The sequence below is a fragment of the Sebastes umbrosus genome, chromosome 1 (genome assembly GCF_015220745.1).
Source record: "Sebastes umbrosus isolate fSebUmb1 chromosome 1, fSebUmb1.pri, whole genome shotgun sequence".
Taxonomy (NCBI): Eukaryota; Metazoa; Chordata; class Actinopteri; order Perciformes; family Sebastidae; genus Sebastes; species Sebastes umbrosus.
The window spans coordinates 23,487,657-23,509,224 of record NC_051269.1 but is presented as its reverse complement, the minus strand read 5'-3'; the positions used below and the strand labels follow the sequence as shown (position 1 = coordinate 23,509,224).

Sequence of the window (21,568 nt, the reverse complement as noted above, 5' to 3'; positions counted from 1 at the left end):
TATTTATAGTATTTGCAATTTTCATCAAAAACATATTTGGATGTTGTTACATTTATATACAAACTGTTGAACCTGCCTTTACAAACTGCTTGTCATGTGTGAACTTCACTGCATTTGTGTGTCCCCTTGTGGTGACACGCTCATGTGATTGGCTGAAAAGGAGAGAGACATCTGATTGGCTACAGATAATTCCCTGTTGAAAAAAATCGGGATCGCGCAACGTCAGGGAAGTCTCAAAAAACCCACACACAAATGCAGTGAAGTTCACACAAGGAGTTTGTAAATGCAGTTTCAACAGATTATATATAAATGTAACAACATCCAAATATGTTTTTGATGAAAATTGCAAATACTTTTAAAAACATATACATTTGTGGATTTTTATTACCTTTATTTAAAACAAGAATTATTGCGTTTGCATCAGAAATATACCCGTGATCCTGATGTGGATTTTTTTTTTACATTTATATACAATAACTATTTTTGTGTACATTGAAAAATATTTTCGTGGAGAGTTATTTATATATAAATCACAAAATACATGTGTGAATCTTTCTGTGTGCATTCATTAATATTGAGATCTGACTCCATAAGGGGGAGACATAAAGTAATAAAGGAGGAAGAGAGGGTTAGGGAGAGATGTAGTGTACTTTGCTGTGTTTCATTTATAAGATACTAAATAAAACAATAAAATGCATCTTTTTAAAAACAACTTGGAAGTATTTGTAGTCGAGCGAGTTTTCCTCTCAGCTCGTTCTGTGTGTGTGCATGCCTGGAAGTGTCTGTACGTGTATGTACTCCTCAGTGTAATAATCAATTAGTGTCAGTGACGATCACAATAACCATGTGCTCCTCGTCCAGATTACCCACAGTCCTTTTGGCGGCCTGCAGGTATTGTTGTGAGAACACACCAGGAGGGAAGGCGTACAGCATCGCCCCAGGCCCCCCCTCTTTCGCGGTGGGCAGGCTCACGACTCCGGCTGCCTCCTTGTTCCGCAGGTAGGTCACCAGGTGGCGGAGCAGGCGAGCCTGCAGCCCCGGCTCGGGGGCGGGGGCCTGGCGGTCGATGGGGCCCTGTAGAGCCAACAGGATGGCAAACCCGTCAGGCCGCCCGAGTTTGACGCGGCGCGACACCTCGTCAAGTCGGGTCTGGTCCATGCGGAGCCTCTGGGCGATCTTAAGCTGGCTGGGCTGGTTCTGGCTCTGCAGCTTCAGGGTGTCCTTCATCACCGTGTTGAAGAATGCGGAGCCCCCCTCCAGCATGTACAGCTCCGTGGGGAAGCTGCTGTTCTTCAGAGCGAAGAAGCCGTGCCACGTTTTGGAGAGCGAGGCCTGGGCGAACTCTGACAACGTGCTGGGAGAGGAGGAGGTGTGGGTGTCTGTGTGGATCGCGGGAGAGACGGCGGCAATGACCTCGCTGTTTCGATGGTGATGATTGTTGAGGTGATCGCTGGACCTCTTGCTGTGGTGGCGGCCGGATGGTGGATCTTCGTCGTTGTTGTTGTTGGCAGAGTGTCGCCCCCCTCCATTCTCAGGGGTGTGGTCTCTCGGCTCTGTGGTGGAGTCGGGAGCTCGAACCCGCGCTCGGTCTGGGCTCGCATCCGGAGAGACAGCCACCCCTCCCTGACCTTGACCCTGACCCCGAACCCTCGACCTCCCCCTCTCCCTCTCCCTCTCCTTCTCCCTCTCTCTCTCCCTCTCCTCTGTCACCCTGTCAGTGGACGGACTCCTGCTCCTCCTCCTGTTCCTCCTCTCATCCCTCTCCTTCAGCCACCGCTCCCTGCTCCTGCTGCGGCTCCTCGCTCCTCTCCCGCTCCTCCCAAACGCCTCCACACCTCCCACTCTCCTCTCCAGGCTACGGGTGGGGCTGGTTGGGTAGTCTCTCTCCAGCAGGGCCCTGTCTCTCTCCCTCTGGGAGATGAGGCTGTGGGAGGGCGGCGACGAGCGGTCCCTGGCTCCCCTCAGCTCTCGCTCCAGGCTGCGATGGCGGCTGAAGGCCTCCCCGAGGAGCTCATAGTGGGAGGGGGCTGCGACAGGGGTCTGGTAAGCAGTGGGAAATGGCCGAGCGGGGCTCTCCTCAACTTTAGCAAAGTCCACCCTCAGACGCCGCTCGGGGCCACCTAAAGGGAACCCCCTCATCTGGGTGCAGGCAGCTTGGGAAGCGTCCAAACTTTCATACTGAATGTAAGCAAAACTATCTCCCTTAACGTAGTCGATATTCCTTATGCTTCCAAAGCGGTCGAACTCCCGAGCCAAGGCGGCGAGGGAGTTCCCGGGCCCAAGACCACCAACCCAGAGCCGTGTGGTGGGGTTCGCTTTCCCATAGCCAATCTTTATCGGATTGCCTCCCATGAGACGTCCCTGCATGGCCACCTTGGCTCGGTGGGCCATGTCCAGGTTCTGAAACTTCACAAAAGCATACGCCCCACCTTGTCCACGAGCCGGGCGTTTAATCACAACCTCCTCAATGATGCCATACTTGTCAAACCCCCTCCTCAGTTCTGCTTCTGTAACATTACCATCCAGATTGCCAATGAAAAGGTTGCTGGTCGCCCTCTGATCATCCTCAGGTTTTAAATCCTCCACCACTGGCATTGGTGTGAAGCCATAAGGGCGACCTCTCTCATCCAGCATGCCATAGTAATCCAGCAGCCTCTCCCTCTCTCTGCTGAGACCCAGGGTCTCCAGGGCGTAGTGTCTTGCTCTGATGTCTCTAATATTAGTCGCAGCTGGACCTGGAGGTGAAATAGACCTCTGTCTGTAAGGGTACGGTGCGTGCAGAGGTAAATACCCAGCATCCGGCGGCGTCACACTCCTCCTCCTCACGTACATGGGCTCAATCTTAAGCTGTCGGTCACCCAGCACCAACCTGGAGGATTTGGCGTGCCTGGCCTCTTTGGCGTCCTCAGGATGCCGGAAATTCACGTACGCGATCCTTCCCAGCTCCGGCGTGTGCGACAGCTTCACGCTGACGTCGCCGAACTTTTTGAACTCGTGAAACAGCGCGTCCTCCACGTCCTCGTCCGACACCTGCGAGCCCAGGTTGCTGATGAGCAGGGTTTTGTACTCCAGAGTGCCGGGCCTGGCTGTCGGGAGCTCCACCACAGCAGCAGCAGCAGCAGCAGCAGAGGAGGAGGAGGAGGAGGAGGAGGTGGTCCGGAGCGGAGGACGACCGAGGAGGCTGAGCTCGTGCCGGTGGTGGAGCTCCAAGGCGGCGGCCGCTCGCTCCTCTCTGAGCCGCGGCTTCTCGCGCTCTCTGCTGCGGCTCCGGCGGTGATATCCCCGGCTGCTCTCCGCCAGCAGCATAGCCAGAGGAGGTGGAGGAGGAGGTGGTGGTAGCTCCTCTCCTCTCCGGCTACTCTCTCGCTCCCTCTCCCGCATCCGTTTGGAGACGGCCCTGGACGGACTGCTATCTCTCCCGGCCTGCCTCTTCATCTTCTCCTCCAACAAGGGGATGATGATGGAGCTCAAACTTTTCGTCGCCTTTCAAACGGAGCTAATCCGGCTCTGGAGGCGAATTAAAGGGGTGTTAGCAGAACAACGTGGCAGACGACAGCTTCGGTGAAGAAACGCTACCACCCCCGCAAGCTGAATAGTTGCATATGTGTCGAAATAAAAGCATAAACTCGTTTAAAAACATGCCAGCCTCGGAGGGTCTGCAGCTACGCCGCCATCTTGGACAATAGGAATGTGCGCTTTCCTCTCAGGAGGGCGGAGACTGCGATGACGCGGCTACGGCGCAACGTCATGACGTAACACGCTTTATGTTTGGACACCAATCAGTTTAAGGACACAGAAACTATACATTTACACTATTTTATCACTTTATATATTCATTGTTTATATTTTTAAAAATGAAAAACAAATATGGACAGAAGCCATTTTTTTTTTTATTTCAAATCTACTTATTTTAAATGTTTTATAGCTATAAATGTAACACCTTGAAAAGCTATTTTTAGTTATAATATTCTTGCACTCCTTTTTTCTTGTTTATTGTCACACCGGTTATACAAGTACAATCGTGTGAAATACTTTTTGGTGGGAAGCTCCATTAAGAAAACAGTAAGTTAAGTAGCAAAAAATAACAGTAAAATAAAAATAATAGTGTATTTACAAATAATATACAGTATAATAATAAAGGAAGTTCTTGGTATATGGTAACTATAGAAGCAAATATATATATATATAAATAGCAATACTTTTTTTCTGAAAAAAGGAACAAATCAACTATAGTTTCAGTGCTCGAGACTAAGAGGTCGCTCCACCAATTGTACACTGGCCGTACAAAGATAAAGACTCGCAACAAAAGATGTATCTAACAAAATTTTGTTGGCTTTAATACATTAGATTGGACGCCATGAGATGCTGCTTGATATATATATATCAAGCAGCATCTCATGGCGTCCAATCTAATGTATTATCTAATGCATATATACGTATATATATGCAATCTAATGTGTATATATATATATATATATATATATATATATATGGGAGCAGTAGAGGTTGCATACTATAAAAATATTGCACAGGACACACATTTTAGAACACAAAAACTATAAATTTACACTATTTTATCACTTTATATATTGAATATTTATATTTTTAAAAATGAAAAAAAATATGGACAGAAGCCATGTTTGTATAAGTTTGTGGACCATTACACTATTATTTAATATAATAAATAACATTCAATTTCCTATTACACCGTCTTGTGGCAAATGTTGCTCTTCAAACGAACATCTCATGAGGCTGTTTAAAAAAAAAAAAATGTTCTTTTTTTTAGTACATCAGGACCTTTGGGGCCTTAAAGCTGCAGTCGGTAAATTTGAGCAAATATGATAAGTTATTTTTATAAAACGATGACTATATCCTCATCCTGACAGTATAAGACAGATAATCTGTGAAAAAAACATGCTCCTCTGCCTCCTCCCGGTGCTCCTAATGGCATTTGCACATTTTCAACTTGCCCGAAGGAAAACAACCAATCAGAGCGGAGCAGTTCCCACAGCAGCTGTCAATCACTGCTTGTGAAACTGCTTTATGAAGGTCTAAGTTTAAAGAAAATATATAAAAAAAAATATTTTGATACAGAAAATGATTGCACAATTTAAATATCTGAATTTCCTTTCATGTATATAATTCGAAGCTATATGGAATCAGTATTTAGACTGTAAAGAGTACACACATTTAATTTCAACTTGTCACTTAACTGAAATGTTAAAGGAAATCATAGCATCCTCTACTCCACACGGGCTTTTTTCATATTTTAATGAAAAAGTAGAATAGTACAGTTGTAACAAATGACTGGGCCTTACATGAAAAGGTCGATGTGAAACAGCGGCATATTTTAAGTTTTCATTTCCCATATCAAGTCAAGACAAACCTTTTATCATGTTTCTTTTTTTGAGTACACACCATTTGCTTACATCAAACAATAAAATACCTTTCCCTTCTGAAAGACACAACAGTCCTGGGGCGTGGGGTGGAATGGGGGGGCGTTATAAGACCCAGTGTTGGAGGCCAGTTCAGTTCCACCTGCCGCCAGGTGAAAACTATATATATTTCCCTCCATGTATATGAACCGTATATATCCTTGCACAGCTGAATTTGAGGTTTGGGTGAGTGGGGTCAAACATTTTAAATATTAGTTCACCCCCCAGTCATTTTTTTATTCTAAATTTCAACAATCCTATTATCCAATTCCTGATTGGATTACACTGCAAGTGATCCCAGCGCTGCTTAGAAGAGGAAGGTGGAGGAGCTGGAGCACATTTCATGAGTTACAACATTCACAACACTTACACCAGCACTACATGGCATGTAACCAGTCGGATCAAGACCCAAAACAAAGCCGGGAAACAAGATTCACTTTTTAGAAACGAGAGAAGAGAAATCTTTAAAAAATAGAATCCTCAATAAATATCTTTTCTAAATATGTCTTACTTTGCTGACAGAAGGGCTGGTGCACCTTCCTGTGACAAAGACTAGTTAAATGTGCTTTAACATAAGTCACCCATACTCAATGGCCTTTGCGAGGATATTTTTTTGTGCATACCTTTGTCTCGGGAAAGAAGTCTGAAAATAATTAGAAAATGTTGACTGGTACAAAAGTTCACGTAGCTTGGTTTAAAATCACTCACACTCACACAAGCACTTGTGAGGTGGCACCTGCATTTTTCTAGGAGAAGAAGCCAATTGTTTGCTGCTTCTTGTAAAAATAGCAATGCTGAGTATTCAGGGCCATTTCCATAACAACGGAGTTTAACTCCTTGTGGATTACTGGCCAGGCCACATGGTGCTGTTGTCCTGCAAAAATTCTCACGATTGAGATAAAAGAAATAAGGTAAGATAAAGAAAACAAGTATAGTTAAGTTCAGTTTTTTTTTAATAATGGCACTTGACTATGACTCTGGGTTGGAATATGGGTGACTTTGTTAACTGTAAATCAAAAACAAAAAGACTGAAATGGAGGTTAAAAGCGGAGAGTGTTGGAGATCTGAATGTCTCTACAGTAGAGTGGTCACGGGTTCACTTTTTCTCCCCCAAGTCTATCTTAATACAACACGTACATGTACATCGAAACCGTTTCTGGTTGCCGTCATTCCTCCTGTTCAAAACATTACCATGAAAGTGTTTGGGGACAAAATACACAGTCCCCCATCCTCTGTCAAAATGTGCTTCATTGTTCAGCTGAGGCTTCATATTAAGTTCAGATGGACTTTAAAATGCAGTTTTTGCACAGAGCAGGATTGTGGATTGTGTCCTCAATCTCTCACATTGGGATCAAATTAGAAAGGGAACTCTCCGGGGCCTGTGTGGACAGACAGGAGGAAATGCAGCGACTGATTTTGATGTACATGTATGACACATGTTAATGCCAGGTCTGAACAGGGCCTATATCAGTATTGTTTTAAGACGGACTTGAAAAAAATCTGAGCCTTTCCTTAAAGTGTCTGTTGATCAACATCCATGTTCACTCATCAGGGAAAAAGTTGGGAGGAAACGAAACACAATTCTTCAAAAACTTTCCAAGAAGTGTCTCGGCGTTAAGATCTTGACGGGTGGCGTCGGCAGAGGCTGGTGAAGTGGTGCTCACTGCTTGATTCCATTAAGATTTATCAGTGGACTATTGTGTATACGGATGTCGTTGTCAGCCAACGTACTGTGTACTGTATTGACTACATCAGTAGAAAGCCTGCTCCCAATGCTCGCATTTCCCCTTTAATCAGAGCTATGAATTCCAAACACTGTCTTACACTTGATTTAAAAGTATAGTACGTGACATCAGCCTCACATGTATAAACCAGTATCTATACTTCTGAATCAGTGTAGGACTACCAGATGGGTGTACACCTCCAAAAGCCTAAAAGACTGAGTAAAACATGTCAGACAAAAACTCCCCTCCTCTTCCTCTTCTCCTGGTCCTCCTCCTCCTCCTCCACCTTCTCACTGGATAGCAGTCCGGTCCAAGTCAAGTCCAAAGCTGCGTGGTTGTGTTTTTGGACCTCATTACAGATCTGTCCGTGCTTGGGCAGCTGCAGGAGCGTACTTGGGCATGAGCTCTGTGATTTTGCGGATGAAGTCGGACTTTTCGGCGCAGCCTTTGCAGGACTCGCCCCACTCTTCCAGAATCTTCTTCAGGTCCTTCACTTTAAGCTTTTTCAGGTCCACCGTGCTCAGGTCCAGCAGTTTGTCTACAAGGGACACACAAGACACAAAATTATGACTTGGCTGTTATAATCCGTAAAAAGGCACCCTGTGGAGTTTTTAACCTCTAGGAGCATTTTGTTTGTCTCCAGCTGCACATTTTTTTATGAGGAAGGAAATACATTCAACACATTTGTTACACCTCAAGGTATCCCACAATGCATTTTGGTAAGCAACACCAAATGTAAACTTAACTTTGTTTGTTTACAAGAACACTCCACAGGGCACCTTTAACGCATTTGTTCATATTTGTCATCTTCTATTAATCCTATGGCACAGCAAGCATCTACACTCAAAAAGAAGTCTCAAGATATGAGGATGAAAGACAGCGAGAGGTAATATTTTCTACACATAACAAGTAGAAATATAGCTTTTGTCCTCCTTACCGTATTTCAGTTCACAGATCTGACCGTCCTTCTTCTTGAGTTTCTCACAGATCTTCTCCACTGGGACGTGGTAGCTGAGCGGCTTGGACACCTCGTTGACTATCTTGGTGGCTGCGTCACTTGTTGCCCCGATGTAGTAACACTTGACATGTGAAATGGGGAGAAAAAAGGTTTTCATAAGGTTAACCACAAATAAAGGGTCTCCAGTGGTTTTCAGTTTCCCTCCATTTCAATGGCTCACTAACTCACTCACTCACTCACACTCCATATACCATAAGCAAAGAATATGGTTTCTTCATCTGTTTCTGTTCCTGGTCATGTTCACACTGACTTTTTACAAACAAACCAAAAGAAGTAAAAGCAACAATAAACTCACTGATTGGACAGTTTTGGTGATGTCATTATGCATTATCAGCGCCACTTACGCTAATTAATTGTTGCAGCTAGGGCTGTGCAAAATGTCATTTTTTAACATTTGAAGCTTCCATTGAGTTTTTTGAATGAAGCTTTGAATGTCAGTTGTCATATTTTATGACGTCATCGCCCTAAAAAAAAAAATTTAAATCTACTTTTTTTAATGGATATAACTCGTCTGTGCGTGCGGCAAGCGGGAGAGCAAACAGTTTTTTGACCGCAGTGAAAATCAGCTAAACACCAACAAATATGGATTGAAGCAGACTATTCTGTTTGATAAAAACATGTGAGTTTTGGAAATGATTTCATCTATCTTTTTTCAATAAAAATGCTGACTTTTGGACTAACAACACTCTGGAGTTATTGGAAATGTTTGGATCACACGAGTCGGCAACAATCCTACGCAGCCACCACTGGAATCTAATTCTACATACAGTATAGTATAATACTAATAGTATTAGTGTAGCCTAATCTTTATCTACAACTATGCAGAAATATTAAATTCAATTCTATGTGTATATACTATATACATTATGTACTGGAATTTAATTCACGTTAGTTACCTGTAAGTTTTGACCAATTTGTTGCTGCCACCTGAATTGTAATTCCTGTTAATTTTGAAGATTTTTTTGCAGTTGTTGTGGTGTACGATATATTATTTTAATGATAAATATCAATTCAATAAATTTATATCCATGTATTCATTTGTTATATTTTGTTTTACAAAGTTAGGAAAACAATGTTTAAGTCAAGCCTCATGTTGCCTTACACATAAAAGAATGATCCCAGTCACTTCCACACAGTAAGGCACACAGCTTATTAATCAAACACTATTAAACAAGCCCAGGTATCGCTATTGGTATCGGGACTGAAAAAGTTGGATCTGTGCATCCCTAACTACTACCTAAAAATCTCAAGTTGCGTTATTGCGTTAAATAAATTAGTGGCGTTAAAACAAATTTGCGTTAAGGCGTTACTATTGCGTTAACTTTGACAGCCCTATTAAATATATAACAAATAGATCAGTTTAAACATGGAGGGGACTACTAAAGTCACTCTCTACACATCCACAAGTCCAAAAACCCATGACCAAAGGACTTGTTTTAACTGTTTGTAGTAGTGTAATCTGTAGTTTACTTACAAAGCGGTTTTCTTTGCCTCTAGCATCTTTACAGGTCTTCATAAGGGCCTTCTCGATGTCTCCGCTCTTGAAGTTTACATTGTTGTCCTCTAGCGACTGGTAAAACTTCCCGAGGAAGGTCAAACACACTGAAACAAAGAAGAAAATATGAGTTAAACATCTTCCCATAGGCAGCTACAGCAGGGTTTTTAACATGGTGGCAGATAAACACAAGCCATAAGTCAAATATTGTGTGAATTTTTTGCTGTGACTGGTGGTTTATTAGTCTTCCTAAAGCTAGTTATCCACTTCAGACACTAATAACAAAGACATCCACCTGAAGCCAACTAAGTACAAATACTTGGATAGGTTATGGTTTTCATTTCCTGTCCTGAATACATAATCTAAACTCTAACCTACCATTAGTCTGTTCTTAATGTTGATGTCATGCTCTGCTTTTTACAGCCAATATAAACCCTTAAAAGTGAAAGTAGTTATTAATCATTTAACAAAGTATTATAATCATCAGTTGCAACTTTATAATAGCCATCCAAATAATGTTTATAGACTGTTTACAAACCATTATTAACCATTCACAAAGTTTTACAAATATCTGAATCCATTTAAATTGTATTTCCACTTTATGTATCTGACCTATTTAACCAATGTTGAGACTGATGGAATATATGTTTTGGGACCCTTTAGTAGTTAGTTAAAGTATAAAACATGCACTTTTTTTTTCAAATCTAGACAACATATTAGTACACATATATTTTAAATAACATCTGCTTGTTGCTAAGTGTCTGGGCCTCTGTTCTCAAGCTACAGATAGCTTATGTGGGTGTCTCATTTCACATATCTCCATTATGACTCATGATTAAACTTTTTTTTGTTTTGTGAATAATCTGAACTGAACTCAGGGGAAATTATAATCTAGCCTTTTAATTTCTGTCTGCCATTATACATAGACAATGACTCAAGGAGATAATCAGCAGATTAATCAATAACGGAAAATAATACTTAGTTGCAGCTTTAATATCAGTATAATTATCATTATATAACACCGTACAAGAGTTTCTATATGATCATGGTTCAATTTCAGAAATAAAATCTCCATTTCCTACTTGATTTAAGGGTGACGTGGATAGATAGTCATTGGATAGATAGTCATTGATCCCGAGGGACATTTATAAGAGACATTGTTGTTGTTGTTTAACTTTGATTGTATTTTTAAAATTATGTTAGTTTAGATCTTTCTTCCTTTTTTGGTATTGTTTTTTTTTCTCCTGGGGTTGGGTGGAGGTCCTTTGTTTAAGCCTGTGGCTGCTTGACCTATCCTGACAAATTTCTTGTTTTTTTTTTCATTGACTGGATTTTGTGCAGTTTTATATATGTGCAAATAAATAAATAAAAATAAATTAATTAATTAATTAATAAAAAAAAATACTACAAAGAGCTGTCACTTTAATAGAGTATAGTATAGTAGAGAGTAAAATTTTCTGAGTAAAATGTAAAAAACAAATAGAAGACATTGGCTGTACAGGTGGTGCTTCTCCTGATCTGGTCTCAGGGTTTTAACGTCATAGCAACCCTCTTTTTAAAAGATTAACTGGTAGCTTTGTTGGTCCTTACCGCAAAAGTTCCTTCTAACAAATCAGGTAAAAGAGGTGTCATTTAAGTTGATCCACAGATTCTATCCAGTGAAACATTTCTTACAAAAGTTAAAGAGTGACATATAGATGTAAATTGTTCCTTCTGCGAATCACATCCTGGAACTTGCTCTCATTTATTCTGGTCCTGTAAATTTACATGTGAATTGTGGAAAGATGTCAATCATTTTATACTTGTTAACATTTTCTCAGATTTTGCACTGTACTATAGAAATATTATATTTGGCTGCTATGATTACAGTGACAAACACAGTAATACATTTTTTCTTATTAATTTAATTTTAATTCTCGCAAAGATCCACATTCACGAGTGTAAATTTACCCCCAAAAAAGCCAAATTTCTTTGTATTTATGAAAGAAATGGAATTATATCTGTCAACAATTTCTTCCTCACATAACAAAAACGCAATGAAAACATGAATGTATGCAATATCTTTAATGTTTTAAGTGAAATTATTGTCATACTCTGGCGTGGTCTTTTTTTATTATCATCTACTTATTTATTTATTTTTATTGTGTGTTTTTTTTATTTTATGTTTGTTTTGTTTCATTTCTGTTGTCCTTTTACGTTTGTCACAGCTCTTTGTTTATGTTTTTGCTATGCTTCTTTTGTATGTAAATGTTTTTTAATGTTTTCTGCTGTTACCATGTATACTGTCATTTTGAAATAAAATAAATAAATAACTGGTAGCTTTGTGAGCATGTTTTCCCCTAAAAAAAATACCTTACACCACCGTTTAAAACCACCCCCCATCATTTTTTATTTATTTATATGTGCAAATAAATAAAATAAATAAAAAAATAAAAAAATAAAAAAATAAAAAAATACTACAAAGAGCTGTACTTTAATAGAGTATAGTATAGTAGAGAGTAAAATTACTGAGGAAAATGTAAAAAACAAAACAAATAGAAGACATTGGCTGCACAGGTGGTGCTTCTCCTGATCTGGTCTCAGGGTTTTAACATCATAAGGCTCTTTTTAAATGGTTAACTGGTAGCTTTGTGAGCATGTTTTCCCCTAAAAAACACCTTACACCACCGTTTAAAACCACCCTCCATCATTACCAGCTATTTCTACACTTACACAGAGAGCTCTCCCCTCTGTAAAGGAGGTCTCTGCTGCCTGTGATGTGTTTAAAAGTTATCTGAAGAGCCAGGCAGCAGCTGATGCTAACAGAAGCTAGGTATCTAGGTAACCAACCTACCTTCACAATCTCCTTCCTTCAGGGCTTCAGAGGGACCGGGCACCAGAGAGAGCGCAAGAGCCACCGACAACCCGCTTAAACACAACATCTTCGGCACGAATTTAATATCTTTGTTGGAAGAAAATCACACAGTCTCTGTCTGAACGGATGCTCATGCGTCTGGTCGCTGAAGCCTCAATACAAGACGCCGGTAAACTGATTGTACGGGTTTTCCGGTGCACGTCACACTAATGTCGGCTTCTGATTGGTCAAGAGGTCCGAGGTTTTGTGAGGTCGTCCACGCACTCTCCTCTGATTGGTCGAGGAGAGAACATTCCGGGAACAACGTCCAGTTGGCGCCGTCTGATTGGTCCACAGCTGCACAGATGCTCTCATAAAGTAAAGTGCTACATACTAGATTTGATTACTATGAAATATGAACTTCTTTCATTCATCTTTTTAGTGAAGGAAACAAAAAAGCAGAGAAAGAGGACACATAAGAAACAACTAATAATTGCAGAAAATAAGGAAATAAATAAATACATTATTGATAATAAAAATAATAATCATAATACATTTTTTATTTATTTGTATAGTACAAAATGGAGCACAAAGGGATTTACAATGAAGGAAAATAGACATAAAATTAACATAAAACAGGGACAATAGGATGGAAAATAAAACTTGATAAAATGATATAAAAATAAGATGAAATAGAATATATAAAATTAATAACATAAGATGGATATTAATCATATAAATAATAATCATAATACATTTTTTATTTATTTGTATAGCACAAAATGGAGCACACAAGGATTTACAATAAAGGAAAATAGACATAGAGTGAACATAAAACAGGGACAAGAAGATGGAAAATAAAACACACTTGAATATAACTATAAAAAAAGAACTTCTTTCATTCATCTTTTTATTGAAAGGAAACAAAAAGCAGAGAAAGAAGACACATAAGAAATAACTAATAATTGCAGAAAATAAGGAAATAAATAAATAGATTATTAATAATAAAAAATAATAATCATAATACATTTTTGTATTTATTTGTATAGCACAAAATTGAGCACAAAGGAATTTAGAATAAAGGAAAATAGACATAGAATGAACATAAAACAGGGACAATAAGATGTAAAATAAAACACACATGATAAAATAATATAAAAATAAGATGAAATAGAATATATAAAATGAACGACATAAGATGGAAAATAAAACCCACTGAATAATAATATTAAAATCAGCATTTCAAATAACATTATCTTATAAAATGTATCACTCATACACCCAGATATTACCGTTCGCTATCTCGCCATTTTCATTTGTTGTTGTTTACGCTGACGCATACGTACGTCTAGAGCTGCAGTTGAAGTCGCGCATGCGTACGTCTACAACTGTGGCTCTGCGACTCTGCGGCTCTGCAGGGGGATGATATTGGGAAAATAGGGAGGGTTGGCAAGTATGATTAACATACACTAAAAACACGCCCGGCTATGTCAACAAAGCACGGGGAAGCTCGAATTACAACACACACAGAGGGAGAGTGACTTAATTCTCTGCTCAGGTAGACATTACTCTTCTATATATTTACTTAGTACATAGTTGTTTGCTGCTAAATGAATCCTCTGAATACCGTATAGATCACCTTTAAAGAAAAAGATAACATTTGTGGAACCCAATTTTTTTGTGGCTGCGTCCATTTTACTATAAAGTGTGATATTTTCAAAGTAATCTAAAAGTATTGAGATTAGATTACATTTTTTTTGTAATCCAGTGGATTATGTTACTAATTATAAAAATTACCATGTAATATGTATTCAGTTACTGACTACATGTCAAAGTAATTTGACCCAACCCTGTACATGGGTAAATGTTATACCAGCACAAGGCTGTCTGGGTGTCTGTTATATAACAGTGAGTGACATAATAAATACTGTGTTCAAGTCACCGAGTCAGTTTTAAGAAAAGAAAAAAGGTAGAAAAGGCACAAGGTAATTACAGTACAAAGTAAGTAGCACATTCAACTCAACACAATAAATAAATAAATTATTAAAATATAAAAACACCCTCAGTGTAGTCAATAAATAAACCAAACTACCATCTGCATAGGAACAATACCCCCAGAATACAAATATACAGTATATATGCTCCATGACCATGTTAAAAGAACTTGTAGCTCTCATAAAAATATATATAAAAAAAAATAATAATATATTTCAGACAATTACACAGTGGAAGGCAGCATATTGCACAGCATTTCAGTCCATTCAGTTCAGGTGTACTGTGTGTCAATAATAGTATGGAGGTGAGGTGTGGGGTATTTGTGTCCCTCTTTAAAAGGACCCATATTATAAAAAAGTGAGATTTTCAAGTTTTTTTTATTATAAAGCATATATATAAATACTGTGAACGTATCGGAACACTCAATCCACGGGGAAATACACACAGCCCATATTCAGAAACTCTGCATTTGAAACAAGCTGTCAGGATTTCTGCCCATTCGTGATGTCACGAATATACAATATTTAGACTCTTTGCATAAGTTTAAACTTAAACATTCTAAATGTGTCCCAGTTTATTCCTGGTTGCGGTGTATGTGAATGTCATCAGCTGACAGGAAGTACACATGGACCCAAGCTTTTGCCTAGCGACGCAATTCTGTTGCAATTCCGTTAAAATGCAGCTAAAATGGAGCGTTTCAGACAGAGGATAAATACAAGCATATTTAGGCTGACAATATGAGGAAAATAAAGTTTTTTTTGAACATTACAGCATGTAAACATGTTCTAGTAGAAACACAAAATACAAGTATGAACCTGGAAATGAGCACGATATGGGACCTTTAATGTCCTTTGTCACCAGTCTTATTGTAGCTGGGAATAAGCTGTTCCCCATTCAGATAGTGTATGTCCTACAAACTGTGTCATTAATATGAAAAACACATCATGCTGTTAGTGTGAAAAACACAAGTGTGTATTTTCGAAATTCGCATTGAACACAAACAGCAGAGAGTGACGTCAGGGCGACGTGGTGACGTCACCAGCGCTGCGCGTTGTTGCAGAGTCACTGCGACTGAGTGACTGTAAACAAGCTGAGAGAAAGAACAGTCGCCATTTAAGCTAGGCCCTTAATGCTGTTGCTCTATCTCTGCTCTTACTCCTCATTTACACTCATCCGTGAATAACTCCACGATACGAAGTGTAACCATCCACGAGCAGTGTTTTTAATCGAGTCACAGTTCGTGTTTTCAAGTCGCACAGAGCTAACTAGCCTCTTCTAGCCTTTAGCTTGCGTTAGCTTAGCCGTTAGCTTAGCCTCGCTGGCTAGTCAACATCCTAAAGGGCCCTGTTGCGAGGCAAACACCCTGCATGCCCTGGGGTTATATCTCTCTCTTTACTGCGACCAGGATCTCCTGAACCGTGAGTATCACCTCCTCTCCTGTCTCTGAAAGGTTTCTAAACTGTTTACCTCCTGTGGCACAGCTAGCCAGTTAGCTCAGCAGCCAGAGTAACCTGCTAGCATTAACCAATAAGGGTGTGCTCATGAAATCCTCTGTTTACAAGCAGTGCCAGTGGTTTTGTTGTGGAGTATAACTCTCAATCATTCATTGCAGACAAATGCATGATAAACTCTCATAACTGTTCAGCTACACTTTATCCCACAGATTGTGTTTTTATGTTTGTGGCACCATCAGCTTGTCAATCACGTGATGTGTGATCAACAGACTTGGCTATCCAGAACAATGATATATGAGAAAGCTATTAATAAGCCTGACTGCATCTCTATTTTAATGTTCTTGTTTATTATAATATATAACATCATTATTATTGTCCTTTATTTAACCAGGTTAGTCCCATTGAGATCAGAGATCTCTTTTTACAAGGGAGACCTGGCCAAGATAGCAGCAAGACAGTTATAGTGAAAGTAACAGACAACACATAAATTAACAACATTATAAAACTCATACAAAACACTTGCACACAGACAACAGATAATAATGCATATAGTGCACTTTAGACTAAGTTACTGGAGTTACCCTGAACTATACTCATTTTTAACAGTTTTCTTCATCTCCTTGTATTTTTACATCTGGTATATTTTTTTGTACTTTGTACTTTGCACTACTAACTCTTTTACTGCCTTTTACTACCATGTTTTGCACTATGGAACTGTGATGCTGGAAACTTGAATTTCCCTCAGGATCAATGAAGTTACAATCTATCTATCTATCTTTCTATCTATCTATTTCATCAGAGCTTTAAACTCATTGAAGGTATAACTAAGTTTTGAAGTTGAAGATCAGATTGTACATTATTCCAAGCAGTAAATCCCGAAAACCTAAAAGCTTTCTTTCCCAATTCAGTCCGTACTTTGGGAACAACAATCATAAGCTACAATTTATCCCACAGATTGTGTTTTTATGTTTGTGGCTCCATCAGCTTGTCAATCACGTGATGTGTGCTCAACATAATTGACTATACAGAACAATGATATATGAGCAAACTATTAATATGCCTGACATGCATCTCTATTTGAATGTTCTTGTTTATTATAAATAACAGTTATTAGTCCATCTATTAAGACTTCCTAGCAGGAGCTAAGGCTTGATTATCTGTAACTGCTGCCTTAATGTTTTGGCCATGTGTTGTGGAAACATGTCAATTTGGAAAACATTAGGTTCCAACTCAGATGCCAGTCATTTAACCAGTTAGCAAATCATTTAAAACATCTCGTAGCCCACAACTGCATGATAATCCACATTTTAGTGATGAAGTAGGTGTTGTGTGTTTGTGTGTGTTCCAGCTGGGTGGCTGGTCAGAGCGGCCTCCTCCCACCATGGAGGCAGGAGGGAAGGACTGTGAAGAGGAAACACTGCAGACGGCGTTTAAGAAGCTGAGGGTTGATGCTGGGAGGTAAATAACAGCAACCTACACTGACTGAACCACTGGCTTATTGACTCTTGTTTTTCTGTTGCTGTCAGGATATGAGCTAGTTTGTTGTTAACACAAACTACAAGTTGGCCAGTGCCATTACTCCCCCACTTAATTCATGAACCCATGTTTGGAAGTGTTTTAATTCTCCTTTGTAAAAGTCGAGATTAAATAAGTGACCTGCTCTTCATTGTGCTAGGTTGTAGGTTGTTGCAGTTTATTTTATTGCAATCTATTTTAATGTGTAAAATTTAGACTAATCTGGGTTGTAGGTGGAAGTAGCCAAGCTGCAAGCACTGCAATGGCACCTTGCTTGCGCACCTGCATATAACACAGTACTACTGTATGTGACAGATTATGCTTTTTTAAGCGCTTTTGACAAGAAATCTGTCCATGTAGAACTGGTTATATGCTGCAAATAGAGTCATCCAATTCCATTACAATAAATATTATAATATGATCTATAAAACTTCAACTTTTAAACAACATTTCGTTCAGTTTTAACAGACATGAGATGTCTTTTCTGTTCTGTGCTGTTATCAGCTGCTCCAACAGTGACCTTCAGCTTTGGAAGGTCCGACCAGGCACCGCTTCATACCCACCAATCTGTTTACATGGGGCCAATCTTCAGCCACCGCCCTGCATATCTCTTGCTAGCTTGGTATTCTTTTATGTTTATGTTAAGAAATCATGGAGTTTGATGATTTGAATATTAAGGCTACATCCACACTAATATGTTTTCGTTTTAAAACGAAAACGATCTCCGTCTAGACGAGCGTTTTAGGGCCATTTCAGAATTAATCTCCGTCCATGCTACCACGCCTGAAAACGCATATCACCTGACCATTCAGGTACACTGGGCATGCGCGTGCCGGTTAGGGATGTGACAGTGAGGACATTTTTCTACCGGTTAATAAACTCGTCACAACACCGGTGTTATCGATTACACCGGACATTTTACAAGAAAAGATGACGATGATGTTGGGCGCTTACTTTGGTCTTCAACGTCAGGTAGCTGTGTGTCTGGCCTCTTTGTTTAAGCTTTCGCTGCGAGGCTGCAGGTTTCCACCCTGTGCTGCTCTGCAGCGCACACCAACTGTGACCGCTCCGTCCTCCTCACGCCGATTATCTCATCAATCATGGTTCCCTTATAGCATTGGGTTTAAATCTGAAACAGTGCCAAATAGGCGCTTTTGCTTATCGCTTCGCATTGTCTTGCCTGTCAACTCTCTCTCGTCCCGTGTGTGTGAAATATGACATCTGCTTTTCTGAGCTGAGACTCCGTATGGAGCAGACACATTCACTGTCGGTTTGTAGTGTCCGTCGTCCGACTTTGTATTAATAACACGGCGCTGATATGCCAAAATGAACTAAATAGGTTTTATTTCTGTAAAAAAAGCAAAACTCTAATGCCGGTGTAAACAAGAAGCAGTGCTGGTCGTACAGATCGGACTCACAACAATCAATTTCTAGACATATTTAGGTTTTAAGAGCTGATGACAGCCAGAGTATTGATGTTGAGGTTAGTAAGTAGCACGTTTGCTGCAGTAAAGTTTATATGTTTCTCTCTTCTTTCCAGTTTACCTGGAGCAGTGAGTGTGTCGGAGGCATTGGCTCCCAGAGGGGCATCGCGTGCTTGTCTTGACACCAGCGGAGCGAAACCCAAACTCAGCTGCCCGAAGGACAACTGGCACGGGTAGGTTGAGGTGGTTACTGCTCAGCTGCTACATGTGTCGTCCTGTGAACAGAAGGATTCATTTTTGGGCTGTGAAGAAGCAGGCAGTGTTTAAAAACTGCAAGTGTGCTCAGTCAACTTTCTCTTACATAATAATATAGATTATTTATTAGATATAAATAAAAATAATAAAAACAGCTCAGGCCTTGAGTGGAATACAACTAAGTGTTGAAACTCACTGCTTAACCTTTCTTAAATTGTAGACGGGCTGTGACACACTGGCATGTGTCATCATAAATAAAAAAGAAATGCAAAAATAAATTAATTAATAAAAATAAATACATAAATAGATAAAAGGGAAGATTAAACAGAAGAATAAATAAATAAGGAAATTAATATAAAGATGAATAAATAAAGAAGCAAATTAAAACAGAAATATCAATTTATATCACATTTTATCAATGAATTAATGGCTACATTTATTTTTAATATTATTTTTGATACATTTGATGACATTTATTTATTTACCAAGTCAGTTATTTATTCATTCATTCATTTATTTTTTATTTTGTCAGGTTCCGTCCTCCATAAGTTCTATGTAGGCTGATTAAAAATTAAGACTATTATTACATAATGTTTCATGTTTTCCCATCATTCTCTGTTCTCCTTTCTTTCTCATTTGGCCTTCCTCTTTCTCCCTTACCTCCATCTTTAGCTGCATGAGGAAAACTTCTAGAGGAGTATCCAGAACCCAGCGGCGTCGGAGGTCCAAGTCCCCCATCCTGCATCCTCCAAAGTTCACCTACTGCAGCACCGCGGCAGCCTCTGCACTGTCGACCCCTAGTGGCTGCTTGAAGCACCAGCGCCTGGCCGTGCCTGAGCCTGTGGAGCCTCGTCCTGCAGTCGATGGAAGAACAGCCTCCTCCGTGGCCGTCCCGGCCCAGAAAGAGCTCTCTTCTTCTGTCACTCCCGGCCACATCTCCCCTCTGGTTTTTGGATCTTGTGCTGGGTATGAGACACATGTCGGAGCTGCAGTTTCTACGCCGTCCTTAAAAGAGATCCCCACTGTTGTTACTACTGTCGCGACGTCATCCAGGGAGGATGGAGGAAGCCCCGGAGATGTCCTGGCGAGCGAGGAGAGCGGCCCAGAGAAAAGTGCCTGCGAAGGAGCAGAGTCTGCAGCGGGAGCACCTCGGATATCCGGACCCGCAGACGCCGCTGACTTCCGAGTTTTATCCGAGCTCCACAGTAGCGGCTCGGCAGAAGGCCCCCACATTCCCTGCTCCTGTGCCTGGAAGAATAGTTCAGATTCCCAGGAGGAGAGCAGGCAGGGGGCCGAATCTCGGTGCCAGTGTCAGTCCCTTCATCAGGGCTGGCAAGGCTTGGAGGTGTACTCCTTCACGGGGCTCCGCAACGTCATATCAGAGTGCGAGAGGAGCCTGCCGGGCCGCGAGGACGCCGCCAGAACTCTCAGCACCAACAGTAACGCTGCCACAGCTTCGTCACCTTCATCATCGTCAGCAACATTGTCGTCGAGCTCCCCTCGCTCGTGTTCGGAGCAGGCGCGGGCCTACGTCGACGACATCACGATAGAGGACCTTTCTGGCTACATGGAGTATTATCTCTACATCCCCAAGAAGATGTCACACATGGCTGAGATGATGTACACTTAAAAAAAAAGTAAAATAAAATTATTATATTATCATAAGGAAATAATAAGAGGGTTTTTTTCTGTTGTTGAGGGAAAAGGCAGCCTCGAAGGAATGTCAGTAGTGGGTAGAAGACTGGATCAGGCATGAAAGTTATAATTTAAATATACAACAATAACTAATTTGAACCCAGGTTGAAATGTTTCCATTGTCCCCTGCCCTCAGTTTGAGCCCCCCCCCCCTCATCATTTTATTAAAATTAACAGGAACAAATTACCATCTATTTCTCATTTAGTTTTGACTTCCATCCCTCCTTTTTTTGTGCTATATTTAAATTTTCGGTTTACAGATGAAGTTGCCAAAGCTCTTGGTGCAGGCTCTTGCAGAAGGAGATGACAGTAGGGATATGCAAACTTGTAATGCCAAGCGTTTGTGGTGTTGTGTCACCTGCCTGGATTTCTTTTCACTCAATAAAGAAGCAAACTGTTTGTCAGAAAAATGTGTCATTGTCTCTTCAGTCAAAGTAGATACTAGGACTGTCAATTGATTAAAATATTAAATCGCGATTAATCACGTGATCGTCCATAGTCACTCGTGTTTAATCGCAAATTAATCACACATTTGTTATCTGTTCAAAATGTACCTTAAAGGGAGATTTGTAAAGTATTTAATACTTATAAACATGGGAGTCAGCAAATATGCTTGCTTTATGCAAATATATGTATATATTTATTATTGTATATTTTATACAATTATATTATACAATTAACACAAAACAATGACAAATATTGTCCATAAACCCTCACAGGTACTG

General features: G+C 40.2%; 3 protein-coding genes across 3 annotated transcripts; 1 reads left to right on the top strand and 2 right to left on the bottom strand.

Annotated features, from left to right (window-relative positions):
- Positions 1 to 274: 274 nt before the first annotated feature.
- Positions 275 to 4,011, bottom strand: rbm15b (RNA binding motif protein 15B). The gene has a single exon (XM_037784442.1). The coding sequence runs from the start codon at positions 3,433 to 3,435 to the stop codon at positions 814 to 816; it is 2,622 nt and encodes an 873-aa protein (XP_037640370.1). The 5' UTR covers positions 3,436 to 4,011; the 3' UTR covers positions 275 to 813.
- Positions 4,012 to 5,254: 1,243 nt separating this feature from the next.
- manf (mesencephalic astrocyte-derived neurotrophic factor) lies at positions 5,255 to 12,720 on the bottom strand. The gene is made up of 4 exons (XM_037776478.1): positions 12,506 to 12,720; positions 9,652 to 9,779; positions 8,097 to 8,238; positions 5,255 to 7,697 (listed from the first exon to the last, which is right to left on the bottom strand). The coding sequence occupies exons 1-4, from the start codon at positions 12,591 to 12,593 to the stop codon at positions 7,513 to 7,515; spliced, it is 543 nt and encodes a 180-aa protein (XP_037632406.1). The 5' UTR covers positions 12,594 to 12,720; the 3' UTR covers positions 5,255 to 7,512.
- A 2,812-nt stretch (positions 12,721 to 15,532) lies between these two features.
- On the top strand, positions 15,533 to 21,253 carry oser1 (oxidative stress responsive serine-rich 1). Its single transcript, XM_037780062.1, has 4 exons — positions 15,533 to 15,918; positions 17,303 to 17,412; positions 19,010 to 19,126; positions 19,821 to 21,253. The coding sequence occupies exons 2-4, from the start codon at positions 17,336 to 17,338 to the stop codon at positions 20,776 to 20,778; spliced, it is 1,152 nt and encodes a 383-aa protein (XP_037635990.1). The 5' UTR covers positions 15,533 to 15,918; positions 17,303 to 17,335; the 3' UTR covers positions 20,779 to 21,253.
- The last annotated feature ends 315 nt before the right edge of the window (positions 21,254 to 21,568 follow it).